This window comes from Papio anubis, chromosome 5 (genome assembly GCF_008728515.1).
Source record: "Papio anubis isolate 15944 chromosome 5, Panubis1.0, whole genome shotgun sequence".
NCBI classification, from domain to species: Eukaryota; Metazoa; Chordata; class Mammalia; order Primates; family Cercopithecidae; genus Papio; species Papio anubis.
This window is the reverse complement of record NC_044980.1, coordinates 101,033,242-101,059,095: the sequence shown is the minus strand read 5'-3', so window position 1 is coordinate 101,059,095 and position 25,854 is coordinate 101,033,242. Positions and strand designations below refer to the sequence as shown.

At 32.7% G+C, this 25,854-nt stretch overlaps 1 protein-coding gene across 5 annotated transcripts in view; it reads left to right on the top strand.

Annotated features, from left to right (window-relative positions):
* The window catches only part of FBXL17 (F-box and leucine rich repeat protein 17), a 539,707-nt gene that overhangs the window by 70,359 nt on the left and 443,494 nt on the right, over positions 1-25,854 (top strand). Inside the window, exons 5-7 of one of the 5 annotated variants that reach the window (XM_009208854.4) lie at positions 5,210-5,273; positions 9,310-9,394; positions 11,497-12,181. The exons of the other annotated variants lie outside the window; for them this stretch is intronic. Coding sequence (XP_009207118.1) covers positions 5,210-5,273; positions 9,310-9,394; positions 11,497-11,542 — 195 coding nt within the window. The 3' untranslated portion in view covers positions 11,543-12,181. Of the gene's footprint in view, positions 1-5,209; positions 5,274-9,309; positions 9,395-11,496; positions 12,182-25,854 lie in introns of those variants that run through there. 5 annotated transcript variants of the gene reach the window in all.

Genomic DNA, 25,854 nt, shown 5'->3' with positions numbered 1-25,854 from the left:
CTTTGGGAGGCCAAGGCAGGTGGATCACCTGAGGTCAGGAGTTTGAAACCAGCCAGGCCAACATGGTGGAACCCTGTATCTACTAAAAATGCAAAAATTAGCCGGGCATGGTGGTGGACGCCTGTAATCTCAGCTACTTGGGAGGCTGAGGCGGGAGAATTGCTGGAACCCCCGAGGCAGATGTTGCAGTGAGCCGAGATTGCGTCATTGCAGTCCAGCTGGGATAACAACAGACTCCATCTCAGAAAAAAATAAAAATAAAATAAAATAAAATAAAAAAAGGTATGTAAGAAAAGGCTAGGTAGGTTGACTTTTTTTGTCTTGGGGAACTGAAGGTAGAATGCAGTGATTTCAGTGATGCTTACCTTTTCCCTCATTCCCTTTTCTTCTTCAGCCCCAAATTTTATTTGTGTTGAATTGGTCGTGAATTGTTGTCTATTAGAAGTGAGAATGGCAGTGTTTGTAGTTTTCTGAAGAAGTTTGCTGGCATTTTGGCAAAGGGAATGCTGAGAGGAGATTAAATCTCAACTGGCAACAGCAGGTAGTGAAGTAAAATTGTCTGTGGACTTTCAGTGTTGGTCTGGAGGCAATTCATATGTAGGACATGTGTAAAGAAGGAACCCTGACAAGTCACATATTGCCTCTGATTTAAAATAAAAGAAACTTACATTCCATGTTATGATGCTTAAGTAGTGGTATAATGATTGTCTAGTACAGCAATAAGAGAAGGGCCCTGCAGTTTTTGAACAGATTTCCTAACATACATAATCTATTAATTTTAAGTAGCTAGCTCTAAATTATTTCTTGAAACAGTTTAAAAAATCTCAAAGTTCTAATTGAAAATAATTGTTATATAAGTAATTTACTAGAATATTTCAAATTATATATGTTGTAACCACAGCTGGGTTATTTATTTAGCTACACAGTTTAAATGAGCAATTTCTGATATAATTAAACTTTTTGGGACACAGATAACTTGACAGGATCATTAAGTAGAAATAGTGTGGCCAAATTTGGGACAAAAGATTTAAAAAAACTTTTAGAGTAAAGCAGCTCTTAGAGTAAAAACATTTAGTAATTGAGGGCAAGGTATTTGGGTAGAAAAGCAACTGTCCATTGGTTATGTAATATTTTAAAGGTAAGGATATGTGGATAGTATGATAGTGCTTTTCTCTTAACATTGCACTCCTTTTGCATGTATTGAAGGTGGTAGTCCACCCAGAGGTCTTACATGTTTTGTGAGACCTCAAAATTGTAGAACTGTGATCTTGTATAGAAAATATTATGCCAGAAAATCCTAGTGATGCTTAGGAAGACCTGAATTACCCTCAAATAGAATTGTTTAAAGATTGTTTAATTGTTTAACAATTATTTAACAATTTAATTGTTTAATGCACAGAAATTCACTTGCCTTTAAAAAACTTAAATATTTAACTTATAGAATGTTTTGCATTTTGATAAATATTCAATTTCAGAAGAACCTTTGTGATTTTAAACCACCTAACATGATTTAAACGTAAATGTTTTTATTTGAAGTATTGAATATAGAATATTTGTTGTGGCAAATGTAAGTAGATGAGGGGTAGAGAATCCTTTTATTTCTTTGTTTTACTTTTTTGAATTACAAAATCAGTACATTCTCACTAAAGAAACCTTGGAAAACACAGTGAAGTTCAAATGGCAGAAATCACAGATTACCCATAATCCACCACCAAAATACAAAAATCAGTCACTGTTTGTACCTGAGTGAATATTTTCAGTTTTTTTCTGTGTAAATATAAGCTGTATTTTATAAAAAATTGTTATTCTTTATATGTGGCTTCACTTATTAGTACACTTTGAACTTTATTCTAAGATAAATAATCAAATAGAACATTAGGTATTTATGGCTGGGAAATAGTGTATATATTAATTTATTTGGTATTTAAAATGTTCTCTTTCTTGCTTTCTATGTTATGCTGTAATGAATATTGTAGTTACATCTTGGTAGGCATCTTGATTGTTTCCTTTGTTTTTAAAAAGATGAAAATGACCTTTTTTTCTGATTATAAAGGTAATACATGTTGATTGGTATTTAAACAGTACAGTAATGTGTTTTTAAAAGTGTACATTTATGGAGTTCTTTCAAACACATAATCTGTTAATAATTTGGTCAATTTCATTTCAGACATTAATACATATATGTACAGATATAAGTGTATTTATTTTAATATTAAAAATGGCTATGCTCTGTTACTTCGGTTTATGCTTGTTTACACTATCTCTTTTTCATTATTCTGTGTGAAGGAATACCAGTTATACCATCATTTTAAAAAACGATTTTGGTCTTCCATTGTATTGATGTATCATAGTCTATATGACCAATTAATTATGTTTCATATTCAGGTTGTCTCTGATGTTTCAGTATTATAAGCATCCCTGTAATAATTCTCTGTTGCCACACCAGGTATTTGTTTTTTCTTTTACTCTTGGAATTATTTCCTGAGAATGTATTCTGAAAGTGAAATTTTGGGATCCGGACAGCATTTGTTTTTAAAATTTGCTACCTATTGGCAGATACCTTTCAGAAAAAATAGTTGTGTCAATTTATACTCTTACCTACAGTGTATATGAGTGCTCTTTTTCTTGTGTCTATTCTAAACCATATGTTAGCCATTTTAAAATTATTTAAAATCAGTAAATTTACAATTGTGCTTTAAAAAATTTATTTCAAGTGAAAATAGTTGTCTTACCCACTACAGGTAAAGGATGGAGGAAGTGAAGGCCAAAGTTAATTCTGTTCTGAGCAACAACCTGATGTATCACAATGCTCATTCAGATTCTCTTAGTAACTAAGCTATTTTGTGAAATAATTGCTAATTCAAAATTTATGATGAAGGTTTTCTTCCCAAATTAGAGTTAATATTTCTATCATAATTTCCATTAAGCAAAACCTGTTTTGACCACAGAATATACTTGTAGGAGTCAGAGTTCTTACTAGTGTTAAGATGATAGTACTGGTTTGAATTTCTGTTCCACTTTTACTAGCTTTGTGATCGTGGGCAAGTTATTTAACCTCTCTGAATCTCAGTTTTACTAATCTATAAAATGGGAATATTTTCCTTATAGGATTATTATAATGAGATAATGTATAAATATGCTTTTTATAATGCCTATACATTCTAGACACTCAAAAAGTGAAAACCACCATTTGTTATTGTTATTTCTACTACTGTTATTTTTACTACTACCATTGTTATTCTTACTATATTTACTATATTGTTGTTTACAATAATGTTCTTTCTCATTCCTTAATTTTAGTTGATACAAAAATTTTGAAAAAGTCATGATAGTGAAAAACAGCAGTAATAGGCATTTCTTTGGATAGGTAGGGTAAAAATGGAGACAAGGTCATGTTTCTATTCATAGGAACAAACAGAACCAAGAACCTGAATCTGTGAGGCAGTATTCATTGGTCATCTAATATGTAAGAAAATGTGCATGTATCATATTTTATTATGTTTTCCATTATATACTACTAAAATGAAGTTGTAAAATTGTGTATTACATATACACATAGATAAGACCTAAAGCAAACTGGACTTGCTTATAAAGTTCTGATGATTTGCCTTTTCTTTATTCCTTGATGTTTTATAACAACGTATCTCAAAAAAAAGCATTTTTTTCTTTAGCTGTCTTATTTTAAAGCTATGTTAATGGATCAGGATGAAGGGTAATTTGTTGTACAGGCTCTTTCATACAGAAGAACATCCTGTCATTCATAGCAGTGAAGTACCTTTGTGCAAAGATCAACTATCAGTAATCACAATATATATGTTAAACAAAATCAGAGGTTGATATGGTATACAACAGAACAAAATATGGCTGAGTGCAATGGCTCACACCTATAATCCCAGCACTTTGAGAGGCCATGGTGGGAGGATTACTTGAGGCCAGGAGTTCAAGACTAGCTAGGGCAATATAGTGAGACCCCGTGTCTACAAAAAAATTAAAAAATTAGGTGGCTGTGGTGACACATGGCAGTAGTCCCAGCTACTTAGGAAGCTGAGGCAGGAGAATTACTTGAGTCTAGGAGTTTGAAGCTGCAGTAAACTATGATTGCAACCACTGTACTCCAGCCTGGGTGACAGAGTGAGACCCTGTCTCAAAAAGTAAATAAATAAAACAAGATTTTACATATGCTCAAAAGAGTTAACACCCTAGACTAGACAATTAAAGGTCACTAACTTAAATGTAAAGCTTTTTCTCTTTTTTAAAAAAGCTTTTTCTCTTTCAAAAATGTCTTCCTAAGGAGAATATATATCAATACAATAAAACCTTTTCTTGGTGACTCACATTCATCACCGTAAATACCAGTAACAGATCCTGTGTTACACACATTGATACACTGAGGGAAAAGTGAGAGGCATAGGGGTACTTGACCTGATGATCTCAGGGTATTACTTTTTGGGTTTCATGATGGATACCCAAAGATAATGTATATCATAAAAAAGAGATGAAGTTTAAGAACCAATAAATGGGAGGGATTAAGACAGGCATAATCAATAAAGTAAATTAGTACATTTAATAGTATGGAGTAATTGCTAGTGTCAGTATTTAGAGATAACCCTTGGACTTTTCTTAACATGCTCACAAGTGATAATTAGTGAAGAGAGAGAATATGAAGGTTTAGTTTCTTTTTATATAAGACCTGTGAATTCTACTGAAGTTAAAATATGACTGTGTTCTGCGGACACAATGAAGGAAAATGCTATCCCCTATCTTTTATACTGAACTTGATAGAATACTTGACAAACCACAGAGTGAAATACACCTTTACTTCAAAGAAGCTAGAAAACATGCTCAAAGATAAATTATAGTAATAGTTAATATTTGAACCTGACCCTTTTAAAAACACTTTAAATATTTTGTCTAGTTTAATTCTCACACTATCTCTGTAAGGTAGTTACTCCATTTTCCAGATGAGGAAACTTGAAACTCGGGGAGATGACAGTGTTTTTCAGGTACAAGGTTAGAAACCTGGTAGTATGGCATCAAAATTCATGTTTGTAACCACTACTATCTGTGTAGCAGATTATATATGAATATAATGTCTTAGAGTACAGTGTGCTAAAAAGTTGCTCTTGGAGACCTATATCCTTTAGTAATTTGTATTAAATGCGTAATCACCAGTGTTTCTCATTCACAGCATCATTGATTAAATCTTTAGGCCTTCTTGAGGAATGGGAAGAGTATTTCCCCCCTTACATCTAAAAAGCGGAATTATAATATCAGTAAGTACACATACGTTATTTCAAGAAAATGTATAAAATTTACTGCCAAAGTAAAAAAGATCTCATAAAAATATGCAAATTCATGTATTCTTCCATTTACGTAAACAGGTATGGATAAGATTAAAAATCCAAATGTAACAGCCGTCGGATATTGGGGATCTACTCAGATTACTAAACCAGTATCCTAAATCAGTATTAATCCGACTCTACTAATGGGTTTTGATATAAATTTATGAGATCCAAACTGGCATTTTTTAAAAAAGAAAAGAAGCTATCAGGATGTATCATACAATAAGGGTAAACATTGTTTTATGGAACTGTTATTTTCAAGGGTGGAGAGATAAAATGGATGGATGTTTCTTTGTGTGCAGGTTGTTTGAAACAGTTTCAAAGGACTACCTGACAGTGTTCTGATTTTACTCCCTTTTTGCTGAGATTGTTGAGCAGTTCTTTTAGTCTTCTCTTTGTTTTCAGTTCAAACTGAGCATGCCCAAAACTCAACTGGACTGAACTTGTAGTCTTAGCTATCCTCTTCTGTCACTATATTCTTCTTCTGTGTTCCCATTCTTGGTTAAAGCTTTTCAGTGATTTTTCCTCTCATACAGGATGGAGATATCACACTGCTTAGCATAGTTGACAGTGTCTCTCTTAACCTCACTTATGCTATGCAATTCTCACTTTTTTCCCCCCTTCAGCTTTTCAGTTCCAAGGTACATGTGCAGGATGTGCAGGTTTGTTACATAGGTAAACCTGTATCATGGTGGTTTGCTGCACAGATCATCTCGTGACCTAGTTATTAAGTCCAGCATTCATTAGCTATTCTTCCCTGATGCTTTCCCTACCACCCACCTCCAATGGGCCCCTTCATATGTCTATGTGTTCTCATCATTCAGCTCCCAGTTATATGTGAGAACGTGTGGTAGCAAATCTGACTTATATGTCCTTACTAAATCACTCTGTGTTAGCCAAATCCATATGTGGTTTTCTGAACATGCCATATACACTCACTTTTTCCTGGTCACAAGCTCTCTTTCCCGTCTTTTCTATTAGGGTCAGACTTGATTTATGACAGCTTTATGAGGTAGGTCTTATATCCTCGTTTTTCATATGGAGATATAGAAACTCAAAAAGTTTACCTTTCCCTGAATTCTTCTTTTAAGAATTAGAAATTGAGAAACGTAATCAGTTTCTAATACAAAAGTTTTATTGTATACATACAGTAGACTATTGGTCCCTTATGGAAAAGTTTTATTCTTATTTTATTATAGAGAAGGACAAAGAAGAGGTCTCCCTTCCCGCAGGGAGGGAAACAGTTTTTAGTTTTTAATCCAGTATGTACAAGACTGAGATATGAGGTAACAGAAAAGGAATACTGATTGATTATGAGAGTTAGAAATACCAAATGAGGGAGAGAGAGAAAGAGGTTTCTTGGTGCCTAGGCCTATTCTTTCTTGTATTGACAATTGTAAGAGATTCTCTTTTTCTGAATTTCATTTCGGTTTATTTTTGTTCTTGGCAGTCTAAAGGGCTTGCAGATAGGTGTATTTATTTTTAAATAGTCCATTTTTTTTTGACTAATCTTAGTTTCATTTAAGTAGGGGAAATCTCCACTGAAAGTGATTATATCATTCAAGTTTATTCAGGAATTTTGGAATTCAGGAAATTTTTCATGATAATTATAAATGATAATTACGTTATTTGGTTTAACTCATAACTCATAAATGTTGAATAAACTTACTGGGTTGAATTACTGAATGTTAAGATGAAGTAATATTGGCATATGACTTCTGAAGCATATCAATAATTCAAATTAAGTTTAAAATAATTTTTCTAGAATGCTGTTACTTGAAGAAAAGCAGATTTAAAGAAGTATAAGTTACTAGAGACATGTTTTCATAGAAATTTTGGCTGTTGCAAATTTATTTAAAACAACTATCAAAGTGTTTAATGCCCATCATAGGTTATTTGTTTTGAATTTAGAAGTGTAATAAAATTAAAATGGATAGGGACACATGTCTTTGGACTGTGAAAGGTAAATTAGTAGGAAGGAACATGGTATAAGATTATCCCACTCCCAATAAAAAGCTGTACTTGATTTCTACTAGTTCACTGATTCTCAAACTCTGGTCTGTGGACCCATTATACTCTTGAGAGTTATTTGAGATGCCAAAGATATTTTGTTATGTTGTTATATCTATTGAATTTTTTTTCACTTGAAATTCAAAATGAGAAAGTTTGAATATACAGGCATACATTCTATTAGTCATCAGAGTGATGATGTTATCTCAGGTCATGTAGTCTCTGAAAAATTCCACTGTTAACTGAGAGAATAAGAGTGGAAAAGGCAAATAATGTGTTAGTATTATATTATTATTAAAATATTTTTGACCTTGCAGATACCTGTACAGACCCCAGGTAAGAATCCCTGGACCAAACTCTGAAAATTTTGCTTGTAGGTAAAATACTTTCACTTTAAAACTCTTTGTTTTAAATGGGAGAAGCCTCTAGTTGAAGTAAAAATAAAGTCTTCAGAATACATATGTTTTATATGGTCGTTCAGCAAACTCATCCCTTTTAAAGTCAGAATTATTTCCACAGTGAAAGAAAGCAGTTTGACTTGTCTTTATTTGCATGTAGTCTTAAATTGGAAGACCAACATATGAAAAAGGGGAATGAGTATGTTGAGAGTGTGTGTGTGTGTGTGTGTATGTGTCTGTGTGTATGTGTCTGTGTGTGTGTGTGTATGCCCACGTGTTTTGGAGGAAATGATCTGGTCAAGGGGAATTGAACTGAGACTAGAAATTTGTTCTGGTGGCTCATTAAGTTAACATTTGTGGTGGTAATATATGCATTTTGCAGCCTGTTTTTAGTCATACATTGTGGTTTACTATCCAACTGTTACTTGTGTCCTATACTCACTAATTAAGAGTTAGTAGAGGGACTATATTTTGAAACATTTTTGTATATATACAAGTCTTATGATCTTTTTGAGCTTTAAGAAGAGTATATTAAAACTTAAGCACTTTGTAATGTTTGTTATGAACACAAATTAGATTTAGGCCAAGGGCTTAAATGTAATGATGAAGCTATATAATTTCATGTCCAGTTTTCTTAAAATGTTAGTGTTTGCAGGTTTATGTGTTAGGTACTCTACTTAGGAAGTGAATGTAAATCGCCCTTCTGTATTGAGTTACACGTTCATTATTTGTGACATTTTTGGCTTAAATGATAAGGCTTTTCTTTTTTATAAATAAAAAAGGATTTTCAACTATGAATTATCACTGATTTGTTTCAACATAGGTTTTTCTTTAGAAAATGAGGCATCTATATGTAAATTCCATAGATTACGTTATTGAAAAACTATTAGTGTATACATAAAGGATAAATGTCAGTGGTTGAATGAACGTTTTATAATAAAATGTTCAAGAAAATATGAAACATTACATTCCTTAAAGTATTATTTAAATATAGTAAAATTAACAGTTGGTTAAGGGTTTGATGAGGAAAATTATCTTAATTACAGTTGTTTGATTAGAAGAAATTTTTCAGGCTTTGTTTGTAGAATTATATTTTGTAAGTATCTCTTAATTTTCAAGATTTCTCTCAACTCTAGGCAATGATAGGCTAATTCTCTTTTTTAAAAGGGTTAATTTAAAAGTGACTTATTTCCTTAAGCTACAGACTCATTTAGACTTAACTCTGTAGGATTGGGAAGCAATATGTATTTCTTTTATTTTGGGATTTTGTTTGAAGCACTCATTCCATAAACTGGAGGTGAACCCTCCCACCATTTTTTTTTTTGGAAAGAAATTGTTCTTCAGTTACAATATGTTGGTGTATTCATGGAAGTATTATTGACTAGTGATGACTATATTTACTTGGGATAGTCATTACACTATCTTTGTCTTGATTTTAGTGTAAACTTTATCCTTGGATGTATCAGTTTAGTTGCATTGGATGACATATGTATTTTCAGAAAAAGTAGCCTTGACCAATTACTTTATTGATTGGTCCACATTTGTGGCATGTTTTTCAGAAAGACATATGATGGGTTGGCGCACAGAAATGTCACATTCCAATCACGACATGAGAAATGGTTGGATTGCCTGTCCTACTAGGAGGTATTCTTAAAATTAGTTATCCTGTTATAGTGTATCAATACGTATATCTCCCATTAAGAATGACACCTATCTGGATTTCATTATTATCAGAGTTAAAAATCATAATAGGCATTTATAGGTATGATAGGCATCTATAAAAGTTATAGAAATTATCATTCTTGAGATTAATGTGCTGAACTTTTTTGCATTCTAAATTTTTGATAGTTGTCCTAAATGGAAAAATCCTGTCTCTTAGTGAATAGTTATTAATACACACCATTTATACCAATGACTGATATACATTTTCCAGGAATGTTAAAATTTTGTCACTCACATTCCATCCAAGAATAAGTGTTATTTCTCCAGTATTTGTCTTTTTTCTTGAGATTAGACCTATAGTACTGTAATTTAAAACAAACAACTCCCCTAGAACTTAACCACAGTTCATTTTTGTTGCATTCAACTGTATGGCAATTAGCATAATATTTAATTTTTTTCGCATTAGAAATGTAGCTGCAAGTGCTGTATGAGAAAGGTGTAAGAATCTTGCAGCATAGATAAGCTGTTGGAAATATGTGTAAAAATAAATGTATTCAAATTACTGACCTCAAATCATTTTGGAATTCAAATGATGCCAACAGTTGTCTATGAAAAAATGACCTGCATTGTTTTTAAAGCTTCTCTTTATTATGTGTTTTTAAAGCTCTCGAATTCATCCTAGGTTTTTATCACTTAATTCATCTATATTAATATGTGTCCCCTCTGTCTTAAGACTGGGTAATAGAAAACTGAGCACTAAAGTCCACTGAATTAGTAAGTGGGAGGAATAATAGAATTCAGAGATCTCTGAGTATTTTTATACATTTTCATATGCTCAGAGACACAAAAATGCAGTAAGAAACCATAATTAAAATGCTATAGTAATCATATCATGAATCAATTTGATTTTACAAAATGAAACTTTAGTAGGTCTGTTCCTTTTTATTGTGTACATGTATATGTATACTATATTTTACTCTCTGTGATCAAATTATAGACTAATTATAGACTTTATATATAGACATATTCTTTAATATTCATTGTATTTTACTGTGATCTTTAATTCTAAATCATTTTGAGTCATCAGTTTTTTGAAACTAGCAGAACTTTACTCTTACATATATAACACAATTCCATATAGACCTTCATTATATGAATGCAAGGTAATAAAATTATGTATCTTTATTTTTTCCTTTTTCTTTGTTACCTTTTTATTTGTGGGTGAATGAAAAAAACTAAGTGAGTTGTTTCATACTAATGAATAATTTTTAGGTCCAGGAGCTGCCCTCCAAGTTTTCTTAAATTGCTGCAATAGTGAAATAAAACTATTTCTTCTGTATATAAAACATGGTTAAACTTTCCAGTAGAAAATCTTCATGTGGAGATAATATAAAATAGAAGATCTTTTATGGTCGTTAGTTTTAAACGGTTATCGAAACACCACCATAGATAATTTAATTCACCCATTTAATTACAACTATTATATTTCTTTCTGGAAGCATTTGTTCAACAATTCCAAAAATTGAATATGAGAAAAAAATAATAAATGTTATTTGTTTCTAAATTGGGCCACTTTGAACTAAATATAGAAGTAGAAAAAGTTTGAGTGTCTCTCTTCTATTTTAGATCTTTAACATAGTTGAATATTGAAGGAGATATATATATATGTTTTTTTCCTTGATGCTGTATTTTTTAAATCAAGTAAATGGAGTTCTTTAGTATCAGAGAGTAAAACTTTTGAAAATTATTTTACTTTTTAAGTTGCTAAAAGTTTTTGAGTCAGAGATATAAATACTAATTCATTTGTATAAGCAGTGATTATTCTAAAAGGTTAACAAAAATCTCAAGTGAACTGCGGATACATGATCATCTATTTCTGGTTTTGAAAATTTTATAAACTGAAAATTTTAACAAGAATTGTCCGTAAGAATGGACATACTCCTTTTAAACTTGAAGAAATTAATTTTCTGAAACTTTTAAAGTAGGATCTAGATTTGGACATTTAGCTTTATTTACCCATCATTTTAGATGTTCTGGGAAGAAATATCTAATGATTTTTCCATGGCATCTACCCTTTTTTTCAGATTCTCGACTGACATTTTATCGTGTTATTGTGTCCACGCTATTTAGTTCCTCCTGGAGCCTTCCGAATTTCACATGCACTGCTTCAATCAGCTCCTGCAGAGTGGATAACTTACCTAGGGACCCAGGCCTTACTGGACAAGCAGCCAATCATGAACAGGGGCAGGCTGGCCTTTTTTTAAAAATTTTGATTTTTATAATTTTTTGCATTTTGAAGTATAGGTATTCATTATAGCAATTTATTGGAAAGTAAAACGCCAGGGAGCTTTTCTGGAAAAACGTATCTTTATCTAAAATTGAAGGATTATATGGAAATTAGCCCACCTGTTTTCTTTTCTTTCCTTATTTAATAACTTTTAGATTGTGATTTAAGCACTTTTCTATTTCTATAAACTAGTGTGTCTGTTTTTTAGTACATGTTTGTGTAATGTAAACTTGCTTGTGTCACTGTGAAAAAGTAGTTTGAAAACTGTACTGTGTATGTACAAAATATACGTTAATGGTATCTTGGGATGGGGAGATGTGTGAGTGAGAACCTCAGGTTTAGTTTGGAAATAGAAGAGAGGGATTTGCCCTGATGAGCTTTAAACTAGGTTCAGATTGTGAATTTATCCTTTATATATGTCATAAAGGTATAAAGGTCCAACTCTGCCATTTGTTTAAAAGAAAAATGAACTTGATAGAAACCTGAGAGATTTTTAACAATTTTAAATCATTTAAAAAACTGTTATAAATCAGACTGTGTTTTAAAATAGCAGTAAAAATTTGGGGCTTTTTTTTTTTTTCAGATATGTACTCATGAGTTAGGTAATAGAGGAAAAAGTGTTATACTCTCCTAATAAATTAAATGCTGGCACTATATGTGAAACTGAAAGTAAATAATAGTTAAATCATTGTGCTATACTTTTAATGTAGATATGGAAAAAAGACTCATTTTAGAAACTGCAAGAATAAATGTATTTTAAATGCCGACATGTTAGGTTTTTATTTTTTGTTTTATTTTGAAAATATGTATAAACTAAATTAGGTTTTTGATTAATGGTTAAGAATAGTGAATAAACAAACATGAATTTAAAAATTAAAAAAATTGAATTAGGAATTATAAGACTTTGATACTTTTATTTAATATTCTGTATGAGATAGTATATTACTATATCAAAGGATGAACTATGTTTTGTGTTGATCAAGAACTTTGCTATTAAAAAAAGATTTATATTTTCTACAGTTACAACGTTGCTTCCCATCTCTGACTGAATTTTTGTTGATTTCTTCTTAGCACTGTTAGGCAAGTTAGTGGAATTTAATTTTTATGAAGAAAAACTTAGGGCTTTAGATGCTTTCAGTAAAATTTAAAGCCTATTGAAGTTGTTTTGTTAAGATTTCAGTTTAAATCTATGATTGGTATTGATCTTCTTTGACTGATGGAGTAGAAAGAAACAACTTTTTCTATGCACAGATTTTATACAAAAACGATTTTTCTCAGTGCCTTCTGTTCTTTATTTAGATGTTTGGAAGCCAAATTTTATATGTCTTGTTCACATAGTAGTGAGAAGTAGCAGGAAGACTATAATTAAAATAGACAAAAAATTATTGTTGGGACATTGTCTATCATACGGAGCTGTACTTTGTAGAATTTCTGTGGTACTTTATGTTTCTTTCTCCCTAAAAACAAAAATAAATTAGTTATATAATAGTAAATTAAAATTATATAATATAAGCCCTACTTGGGTATTTGTGGCAATTCAGGAGTAATTGCTTTATCATCATTCTGTTTGGAAGTAATTGCATTGCTTTTGGTGACTGTAGCTTACATTTAGAATTCAGTCAATTGGGTCATATGCCATTTTTATAAATTGAGAATATAATGCCATAAAATGTGAATTTTTGAAGATATATGGATTCTGATTTTGCTGAATTTTTTAGGTTTTTTGTTTGTTGTAAAAACTGTATTTCTACCAAAGGAATAGAATGTTAAATGCTTAATCAGCAAGAATTCTAAAGCATGAGTTAAGTTGGGATAAATGACTTAAAATTATTTATTAATTTGTTGTGAATAAACTTTTTTTGAAGTTTATTTCTGAGTTGTTTAATGTTTTTGTAGTACTGAATGCTAATTTTGAAAACAATGTTTCAGAAACATTTAAAAAACAATTTTAGCAGTCTTCTATAGATGAATGGTCAGTCAGTATCATTCTTAAAATTCTTTTTTGAAGGTATCCAAAATTATTTCCTTCTGCACAGAACAAACAGTTAATGTGATGTTTATGCATTGGGTTTTTGATGTTTGAGTCTTTAAATTGCCACATAGTCTGAAAATAATTTTATTTTACTAGTAATGCTTTTGGGATATTTATTATTTTTTATATATGGAGGTTGAGCACCATCTATTGGTCAACCTGAAGTATATTAATTTGCGAATTCAGCAAAAATTGTTACTTAATTACGTTCCTTACTGAGGTTCTATATATTACATGATTTTGTCACAATAAGATCTTCGTCTAAAGAGTATACCTCTCATAAAATTCACCAGAATGCCTTTACTGTTGTAGACTATAAAATGACTCACCTTTATTATTTAAGTTTCTAACTTTGCTATATACTACTGAATTATAAGTTATCCTCTAAAATAGGTGAATAGTCTTAACCCTGTGTTAAGAATATACCCTGTTTATTTATGGAGTTATTCAAGGTGATTATTTGCTTTATGTGGAGATTATCCAATTGAAGCAGAATAGTTAGGTGATTTATATATTGTTACCTATGCATGCTAGGTTTATTATTTCAGAAAATGATGCTAAATTTAATATTTAAGATAATAGATAATAAAATACTTTTTGTTTTCCTTTAATATCAATTTGAACGAAAAATATTTATTATCTAATTGAGCAACAATGGAATTAGGTATATTAAAAACAAAAATAGCCATTTTTGTTACTAATATATAGTTTTTAGAATTTTGATTTTTATCATATTGAATGTGTTATTTTGTTTGAAATGGATACAGCTGAAGTGTGTATTAGTAAATGAAGTTTTAATTTTAAAAGATATTTTAATGATTTAATACAGATATTAATAAAGCTTATTTTCTCAGAGCAAAGCAAAAAAAAATAAATGTGAAATGACATTTCATGGTCTCAAAGATATTAAAAATGTGTATTCTGTAAGACTAGATATAGAAGGCAACTCTGGTACTTCTCTCCATTCCTGACATCAAAGTGAGGCTACAGCTGTATCAAAGTCTTAACCCTCATACATTAATAATGTACAGTAAATAAATCAGTGCTTTTGGGTTTTAGGGAGGGTGATTTTTTTTATTTTAAGTTGTACTTTCTAAACATAAATCATTCATTACTTAGTATTAGATGTATTCTTAGCAAGAAAATAGTTATAAATAAGGCCAAAAGAAACAATTTTAAGAAACTAAATTGGTATTTTATGTTTCATAACAGAAAGTCACTGATTTTTTATATGAAAATAAAGATTGTAGTATCCGCAGTATTATACTGTTTCAAATCATGAATCATATACTGATTCCCGTTGACTCCTGTTGCTTTTTCCTTATCCACTTAATGTCATCACTTCTTCCTAGTGTTCTAATCTAGAAACTTGAGACTCAGCTTTGATTCTTCCCTATCTCTTATCTTTCTCCTAAAAATTTAGTGTCTAAGCTTTGGAAATAACTTTTTTCTTTCTTTTCTCCTCACAACTTTCCTATTTCAGTCTTACTCATTTCTCTGTTCCAGAGAGCTTGTTGTATAATGTTGACTAATTTAATTACTAATGTTATTGTCTCCAATCTCTTTCCTGTTCCACCATATTCTTACTAACACTGAAAGGTTTTTTTTTGGTGGTGGTTGTTTGTTTTTTGTTTTTTTTGTTTTGTTTTGTTTAATTTTCCTACTAAAACACTTGACTGGTCATTTTAAAGATTCTTTAATGGCTGTTGACTGTGTGCTACACAATCGAATCTAAATTCCTTAGGATGTCACTCACTAGAACTTTATGGTCTTGTTCCAATTGACCTTTTTAGCCTTACTTTTTTCCTTTCTCCTTCCCCTTCCTACCTTTTGAGACCTGAGGCACAGGCCAAATTTGTAAAGTGTTACTTTAAGAATTAATCATGCTGGTTTGAGCTCTACTAGCAATTGGATTGTATTACTGGAATCCTAGAAGGTTTGTTGGTTGCGTGTGTGTTGATAGTTGGTGAACTCTTTGAAAACAGTAACCATGATTTGTTTTGTTTGTTTGATCTGCCAATTTCAAGTCTTACGGATAGTGCTTGGCATGCAGGAGTCTGTATAATAATACAGTAAAGAGTATGGACTCTGGAGCAGACTGTCTGGGTTCAATTCTTAGCTCCTCTACTTTGTCTCCTTGAACAATTTACTTAATGCCCTAGCCCTTCAGTAAAATGGGTATTATAACAGTATTTATGTTATAAGATTACTATAAGGATTAAATGTTTTAATATATATATAATGTGCTTAGAACATTACATGGTATTATGTACTCTGTATGTAGGTGCATATGAGAATTAAATGCTCAATGTTATTTTTAATATTTAAAAATATTAAAAAGAATAATTTACTATATTTCAAAATTTGGAAAAGTACGTGAATTTGGGAGAAAGTTCTTAAAGATTTTTTCTTGTAGTAAAATACCAGAAATGTTAATTGAAAATCTTTTCTTGACTGAAAAATATTTTGTTTAAAATTTTACTAAGAATCGAATTGTGTAAAGTTTCAGTAAATAATATATCCTTCAGAGTTAAGAAAAGTGCACTTTTATATAAATATTTTATGTTGTCGCTGCATTGTGTTAATGTCACTCTAAATAACTATTAACCAAAATGTGTCTTTTTTAGAAATATAAATACTGTTAAGAACAAAAGTAAATTGGCACCTTTTCTGTAAAAGTAGACTTTTAAATTTAAAAATGAAGATCTAACATAGGTGTTTTTGTTTTAGATGTAGGCTGAATATAGTAACATTAGTAGATGACTTTAAAGAACAACTGTGGATATGAAGTAAGTCATTCTGTAACAAGGCTTATTGCAGAAACAGACTTGCTTATGACTAATAATGTCTTAGATATGGATTTTTTTTCGTTTTTTTAGTTTGTTTTTATATTTGTTGTCTTGATGAGTTTTCTTATCACTTCTAGCCAAGTTCAGAGTAAAGATTTACCTTTATGCAATTTGCTTTCAGTGGTTTTTGGAGGAAGAATATGGATGGATACAAATGTCAAGAGAAGAGAGAGAGAGTTAAGTTTGATTTCTTCAGCTTGAGATTTTTATTCATCGTTTGGCATTGTAAGATGAAGGTTAAAAGCCTCTGTTGGGATATAAACTTCTGAACCTAGACAGTTCTCCTCAAAAATTCATAAAAAATATTTATAATGAATGAGAATCACTGAGTAATGTTAATGTTAGCTTAGATGATAAAACACAAAGTATTTTTTAGGAGCCTACAGCTATTAGGAATTACAAAAAGTATATCCTTCAGACAATAAGGTAAGAAGAGTTCATCCTTTTTTGGGTTAGAGCCTGTATTTTGAACACTAATGTCAGTAAGAATATATATATAGTACATACTTTCAAAATACTGTCGATATGTATTGTTTTCTTTCTTTGAATGCTTATGTTAGAAATAAATATAGATTTGACAATCAGTATTTGTTTAATATCATGTCTGCTTTGAATTTGTCTTAATGATTGAAATACATTACTCCTCCTTTTTTTTTTTTTTTTTTTTTTTTTGAGACAGAGTCTCACTTTGTCTCCCAGGCTGGAGTGCTGGAGTGCAGTGGTATGATCTCGTCTCACTGCAACCTCCGCTTCCTGGGTTCAGTGGTTCTTGTGCTTCAGCCTTCCAAGTAGCTGGAATTACAGGCGTGTACCACCATGCCTGGCTGATTTTTGTATTTTTAGTAGAGGTGGGCTTTCACCAGGTTGACCAGGCTGGTCTTGAATTCCTGACCTCAAGTGATCCGCCCACCTTGGCCTCCCAAAGTACTGGAATTACAGGCATGAACCACCACGCCTGGCCAAAATACATTTCTTCTGAGTGAGATACTCATTATTGATAATGTTCTTAAATAATTTGTGCAGTGGTAAAATTTATGACTTAATAGAAAATACCTGTTTGCTTTTTATGGTGTTTCATCATTTGATTATAAAATATACCATGATTTAGCAAGCAAGTCTGGTTTATTTGGAAAAGTTACTTAAATATATCATCTTCATTTTAGACTTATAATTTTGAAGCTGTATTTTTGTTTTGGAAACTGTATACGAGTCCCTAAAAGTTGTGTGGTCAGAATCAGGTAGAGACTTAAAACTTACGGAAATTATAGAGGAAACAGAAGTATTCCAATATTATTTTCTAGGAATAAAATCATGCATGTCCCCATATTTGAAAATGTCTTTCACTTAATGGAATTCACAATTTTCACACTTTGTTTTAGATGTGAAAGCTTTCAATAGTTTCGTGTGAATAGGCCACTAAAATTAGTGTAAAATATTTCAGTTTTCTAAAATAACTTATTAGTATTACGATATTTCACTTTATAGTGAGAAATCTTTATTGTAAGATGTGATGATTCCTAACAAGAAATATTTAAAGTATCGGCAATAACCATATTTTCAGACTAATAAGAAACTAATATAGGTATACTGTTTCTATTCAACAAGTATTTTTACAGTGTCTAATAAATACTGACATTATGCTAAGTCTTGGTATTTCCCAATTAAATATTTAGGAGGAGAAAGACATTAATAGAGAATTAAAATGTGATGTTCTAAGTGCTATGTAATAAGGCATGATTGAAAAGAAACTTAGAGCATTGATTAAGTCTTCTTGGGAGTTCAGGGGTTTTTTGTGAGGTCATGATACCTCAGCTAGTTTATAAAGATTTGAAGAATATTTCCAGGTGGATAGTAGAAAATGAAGGGATTTTAGGTTGAGGGAGCAGTATATGTAAATTCCGGTGGGCATTTAGAGAGAAAGTTCAGGAAGAACAGACTGTGGATCATGAGGCTAACTAGAGATATAGACTATAAAAGCTTTTGGGGGGGCTGGGCATGGTGGCTCACGCCTGTAATCCTAGCACTTTGGGAGGTCGAGGCAGGCGAATCACCTGAGGTCAGGAGTTTGAAACCAGACTGACTAACATGGAGAAACCCCATCTCTACTAAAAATACAAAATTAGCTGGGTGTGGTGGTGCGTGCCTGTAATCCCAGCTACTTGGAAGGGTGAGGCAGGAGAATTGATTGAACCTGGGAGGTGGAGGTTGCGGTGAGCCAAGATCACGCCATCCATTGCACTCCAGCCTGGACAACAAAAGCGAAACTCCATCTCCAAAAAAAAAAAAAAAAACAAAAAACAAAAAAAACAAAGCTTTTTGGATGCTATGTTAACAATTTTGGCTTTTATCCTTTAAGCATTGGGGAGATATTAAATAATTTTGAATAGAATAGTAACACACATCTATTTACATTTTTGAATTATTATTCTGATCATTCTGTAGAGGATGGAGATAGAAAGACCAATTTAAGGAATTACTACAATAGTACAGAAAAGAAATGATGACCGCCTGAACTGAGGGCAGTGATAGTGAGAGGAAAGAGGTATTAAGGAAGTAGGGTCAGCCAGCAAGTCTTGATTATTAGTTATACATTGGGTTCAGAATGTTTTTTGCAGTACTTAAGACTGACTGCTGGGTTTCTGGCTTGAACTACTAGTCCTTGACATAGGTATTAATGGAAAGAGGACACAGTTTTGGGAATGGGTGGACTTCAGTAGTAAACATGTCTCATTTGAGATGTCAGAGAACACTTGGTTAGGAATGTCTAAGTATGCAGTTGGATATCTTGAGATCTGGAACTCAAGACATGGCAATTTGGAAGTTAGCGTACTGGTCCCAAACTCACTTCATTATTTTCATTTTGTTAGTTTGTTAATATTCCTCTAAGAACAGGTAAAGTAATGAGAATAAGGAGAATTTAGAACTTAGGTTAAAGAACTTTTGGAAAAATAAAAGTCTGTGTAGAGCCTATTTCACACTTAAGGAAACTGCCTGGGATTCATTTCTCCTGCCAGTAGTTTCAATTCTCTGCTACCAGCTGTCTTGTAGGATCAGTGAAGTTGTTCCAAGGAAAAGTAGAGCACATGATGACCTGGCTCTTCTGAATACTTACAAACTTAGAGGATGCCTAACTTTTTAGCATGCCTCCAACTCACCTAGGTGAACTATTTGTAGTTTTTTGTTGCATGTATCATTGTTTCTCTCTGTTGGTGTGAGCAGTTGAGAGTTGACAGAATGTAATCAGTAAGGTGGTGACAATAATTGTTTTGATATCGTTGCCACTCATATCATTTATTTCACAGTTGCAGAAATGGAACTAGTCCAATATTTAATACCTCATATTTTATATGTATTGTATAATATACATGAGTGTAGGTTTTGGATGCAATGTTCTTTCCAGGACAATTTAAATCTGTTCTTTAACTATTTTAAATGGTGTTGCATATGTGGTATGAACTTTTTTGTTTCCACTTCTGCAGTTTTACTATTCTGTATGTCATGGAAATATTTTTGTTAATTTTTAAATTGTGATCTATATAACATACAGAAAACAGGATTGAACATTGGCATTAATTGAATCACCATATATACTTGAAATTGCTTAATATGCCATCAATTTACAGGATGTAATTCAAACATTATTTGCAATAACAATCCCCAGAATACCAAGGAATAAATCCAACAAAAGATATGTAAGACTTTTATGGAAAAAAATTATACAACTTTGTTGAAAGATGTAGGATCTAAATAAATGGAGATCAGTGTTATGCTTTTGGATGGGAAAACAGGAATTTCTGTTCTATAGTTTCTATTCTGTAATTTCTGTGATTGAATAGAAATTCCCCCAAAATTAATCCATTAAGTTCAATACAATCCCAATCAAAATCCCAACTAGCATTTTCTTTTTACAATATTTGACAATTTGATTTAAAATTGACATGGGAAAGTAAGAGCAAGAAGAGCCAAATAATTTTGGAGAACACTAAGGGTCATTCATCTTACCAAATACCAAGATTTACCATACAGGAATGGTAAATTAAAATAGCGTGATCATGAGACATGGGGTAAAAAAGCAACTAATGAAACAGTCTGCCTTTTCAGTCTTGCTTCCTAACTCCTCTTTGTGTACAACGACATGCCAGCCAACCTGAGCTATATGTGCTAACATTCACGCCCAGTACTGTGTGCCTTTGCTATTGCTATTCTACAGAATTCTCTTCATCCCTATGGACTCTACTTCACTGAATCTAAGATGTGTTATTAATTTATGTACTACTAAGAAAAAATGTTGCCAATTAAACTGACACACCATCATTGCCAGATACACCCAGCTTCAGAGATGTTAAAACATGAAAATGTGTCTTAAGATTTATGGAAGATGGTATTTAAAATGCCAGTGTCTCCACTAAAAATATCCCTTGGTTTCTCTTATCTGAAAGTAGATTCTCTCCCTGTGAATCTGCATAGCATGCATTTGTGCATTTTTGTGAGTGTTTTACAGAGTAAAATACACTTGCACAAAGACTTTCCTCTGAATTTTTCATTTTAGAAGGTATCTCCTACAATAATTTTAATAGGACCAAGAGTTACCAAATATTGAGCACATACTGTAAGTCATGTGATAGTTGCTTTAAGGATGTTATCGTGGCTGTTAGGCAACCTTCCAAGGCAATTTCTGTTCTTCAGATTTTGACATAGGAAACTGGAACTTAGAGTTTAAGAAATTTTCCCCAAAACATAGTTACAGGGTTGGAACCCCAGACTGCCTAACTTCAAAGCCATGTCATGTCATGGCAGCATCTGCCTGTTTCCTCTCTGCTTCCCTCTCCTGATTACAGTAAGCTCTTTGAGCATAGACAACACGCATTTTGCATCTTTATAGTCCCCATACCTTCTTATACCATCCCTTGAAACCTAATGAATGGTCAATAATCTGTAGAATGAATAAAAGTAGAGGAGGAGATCAGGGCACTTCTTCAAACTGATACCCCTTTACATATTGGTCCACTGTTTATTTGTGTGTGAGATCAGCACAAAGGAGGTGTAAGTAATTGAGGCTGAGCTATTCCTTTAACACCAAATATTAGAATAAAGAATAGATGTAACTTCCTAATTCAAGGATCATCTTAACATTTTAGAAAAATATTTTTGAATTAAATTTACATATTATAGAAAAGATGAAAAGTGGAGAAAAAGAAAATTAATAATACATTATCAAGCATGTACTATGAACTAGGTACTTTGTGTGTGTTATATCATTTAATTTACAAAACAACATAACCATACAGGTATTGTTATCTCTATTTTGCACATGAGAAAGCTGTAGCTAAGAGCTGTCATTCATTTACCCATGATGTCATTACTAGTAAGTAGAGGTGTTCCAGTTTGCTTAACTTCAGAGTTCATACTTCTCTCTTTTTGTTGGTTTTCTGTATTTAAACTTGGTATAAATAGGATCAATAGTGAACTTTCTGCAGTTTTCATTTTCTGCCCAACAGTTTTTGAGATGTCATCGGCATTGCTTCCTATAGTTTTACTTCATTCAAGTAATTAAAAATGTTTCTAAAAGTAGTAAGTGTACATAGTTTAAAAAGTCAAAGTTATGTTTAAAGTGAAGAGTAGATACCTCTCCATTTTTTAGTCTTCTCCACAGAGACAGCTGCTTTCAACTTTTTGTTACTGTATTTCCTTTTTTGTTTACACAGATTTCTCATTGCCATTTCCTGACTTTTAAATTTTAATTACGTAATGCCTTTCTACTATGAAAGAAAATAATTTAGTACTTTTCCTCCCTTCCATCATTTTCTGTTTTTTTCTCTTCCCATCCTTCCAATATATTTATACAACACTGTCATTACTATGTGAACATTTGCAACAGAGCTACATAATGTACTGTGTTCAGTTTTCCCCCGTTTTTGTAACTTGTGGTTGTTTGCAAGCATACCTCATTTTGTTTTTTGTTTTTGAGATGGAGTCTCACTCTGTCGCACAGGCTGGAGTGCAGTGGCCCGGATCTCAGTTCACTGTAAACTCCGCCTGCCGGGTTCACACCATTCTCCTGCTTCAGCCTCCCGAGTAGCTGGGACTACAGGCGCCCACCACCATGCCTAGCTAATTTTTTGTATTTTTAATAGAGATGGGGTTTCACCATGTTAGCCAGGATGGTCTCAATCTTCTGACCTCGTGATCGGCCTGCCTCGGCCTCCCAAAGTGCTAGGATTACAGGCGTGAGCCACCGCACCCGGCCGCATACCTCATTTTATTGTGCTTTGTTTTATTGTGCTTCTGAGATATTGTGTGTTTTGCAAATTGAAGGTTTGTGGCAACCTTACATCAGGCAAGTCTGTTGGTCCCGTTTTTTCAATAGCATGTGTTAATTTCATGTCTCTAGAGTGTCATATTTTGGTAACTTACAACTTTTTTTTTCTAAATGTGATCTTAAGCTTAAGATCTTGTTGAACTTTTAGGTTCAGGGGTACATGTGCAGGTTTCTTATATAGGTAAATTGCATGTTGGGGGGGTTTGCTATACAGAATATTTTGCCACCCAAGTAACAAGCATAGCGCCTGATATAAGGTAGTTTTTTGATCCTCACCCTCCTCCTCCCCTCCACCCTCAAGTAGGCCCTGGCGTCTGTTGTTCACTTCTTAGTGTTCATAGGTACTCAGTGGTTATCTCCCACTTGTGAGAACATGTGGTATTTGGTTTTCTGTTCCTTTGTTAGTTTACTTGGGATAATGGCCTCTAGCTCCATCCATGTTGCTACAAAGGATAGGATCTCATTCTTTTTATGACTGTAGTATTCCATGGTGTATATACACCACATTTTCTTTATTTAGTTTACCATCAGTGGGTATTCAGGTTGATTCCATGTCTTTGCTATTGTGAATAGTGCTGTGATGAACTTACATGTCCATTTGTCTGTAGGGCAGGATGACTTATATTTCTTAGGGTATATACCCAATAATGGGATTGCTGGGTTGAATGATAATTCTGCTTTGGGTCTTTTGAGAAATCACCACACTGCTTTTCCCAATGGCTGAACTAATTTACATTCCGACCAGTGGTGTAGAAGCATTCCCTTTTGTCTGCAGCCTCACCAACATGTTGTTATTTTTTTTTAAATAATAATCATTCTGACTAGGGTGAGATAATACCTCATTGTGGTTTTTCTTTGCATTTCTCTAATGATTAGTGATGTTGAGCATTTTTCATATACTTATTGGCCATGTATATGTCTTCTTTTGAGAAGTGTCTGTTCATATCCTTTGCCCACTTTTTAATGGGATTGTTTGCTTTTTGCTTGTTGATTTGTTTAAGTTCCTTATAAATTCTAGATATTAGACCTTTGTCAGATGCATAGTTTGGAAATATTTTCTCCCATTTTGTAGATTGTTTACTCTGTCAATAGTTTCTTTTGCTGTGTAGAAGCTCTTTAATGAGGTCCTATTTGACAATTTTTGTTTTTGTTGCAATTGCTTTTACTTCGTCATGAAATCTTTGCCAGGTCCTGTGTCCAAAATAGTATTTCCTACGTTATCTTTCAGTATTTTTATAGTTTTAGGTTTTATATTTAAGTCTTTAATTGATCTTGAGTTGATTTTTATAGATGGTATAAGGAAGGGATCCAGTTTCAATCTTCTGCATGTGGCTAACCAATTATCCCAGCACCATTTATTGAATAGGGAGTCTTTTTTCCCATTGCTTGTTTTTGTTGACTTTGTTGAAGATTAGTTTGTTGTAGGTGTGTGTCATTTCTGGTCTCTCTATGCTGTTCCATTTATCTATGTGTCTTTTTTTCTACGGGTATAATGCTGTTTTGGTTACCATAGCCTTGTAGTAAAAAATCAGGGAACGTGGTGCCTCCAGACTTGTTCTTTTTGCTTAGGATTGCTGTGGCTATTCAGGCTCTTTTTTGGTTCCATATCAATTTTAAAATAGTTTTTTTCTAATTCTATGAACAATGTCATTGGTAGTTTGATAGGAATAGCATTGAATCTCTAAATTGCTTTTGGCAGTATGGCCATTTTAACAATATTGATTCTTCCTAACTATGAGCATGGAGTGTTTTTCTGTGTCATCTCTGATTTCCTTGAGCAGTGTTTTGTAATTCTTACTGTAGAGATCCTTCACCTCTCTAGTTAGCTGTATTCCTGGGTATTTTATTCTTTTTTGTGGTGACTGTGAATTGGATTGCATTCTTGATTTGGCTCTCAGCTTGGATGTTGTTTGTATATAGGAATGATACTGATTTTTGTACATTGATTTTGTGTCCTGAAACTTTGCTAAAGTTGTCAGTTCAAGGAGCTTTTGGGCAGATGCTATAGGGTTTTGTAGGTATAGAATCATATAGTCTGCAACAGGGATGGTTTTGACTTCAACTTTTTCTGTTTGGCCGACTTTCATTCCTTGTTCTTGCCTAATTGCTCATCTACGACGTCCAGTACTATGTTGAATATAAATAGTGAGAGAGGACATCCTATTCTTCTTCTGGTTTTCTGGGAGAATGCTTCCAGCTTTTGCCCATTCAGTATGATGTTGGCTGTGGGTTTGTCATAGATGGCTCTTATTATTTTCTTTTTCTTTTTTTATTATTATACTTTAAGTTCTAGGGTACATGTGCACAATGTGCAGGTTTGTTACATACGCATACTTGTGCCATGTTGGTGTGCTGCACCCATCAACTCATCAGCACCCATCAACTCGTGATTTACATCAGGTATAACTCCCAATGCAATCCCTCCCCCTCCCTCCCCCTTCCCCCATAATAGGCCCCAGTGTGTGATGTTCCCCTTCCCCGAGTCCACAAGGATCTCATTTTTCAGTTCCCACCCATGAGTGAGAACATATGTGGTGTTTTGCTTTTCTGTTCTGTGATAGTTTGCTGAGAATGATGGTTTCCTGTGGCTGCATCCATGTCTCCTACAAAGGACACAAACTCATCCTTTTTATGGCTGCATAGTATTCCTTGGTGTATATGTGTCATATTTCTTAATCCAGTCTGTCACTGATGGAGATTTGGGATGAGATTCCAAGTCTTGCTATTTAGCCAGTGCCCCTCACGAACATATGTGTATGTGTCTTTATAGCAGCATGATTTATAATCTCTTTATATACTCAGTCATGGATGGTTGGGTCAGAGGAATTTCTAATTATAGGATCCTATAACGCCATACTGTTTTCCCAATGGCTGGAACCTTGAAGGTTACAATCCCACCAACAGTGTAAAAAGTGTTCTTATTTCTCCACATCCTCCAGCAATCTGTTGTTTCCT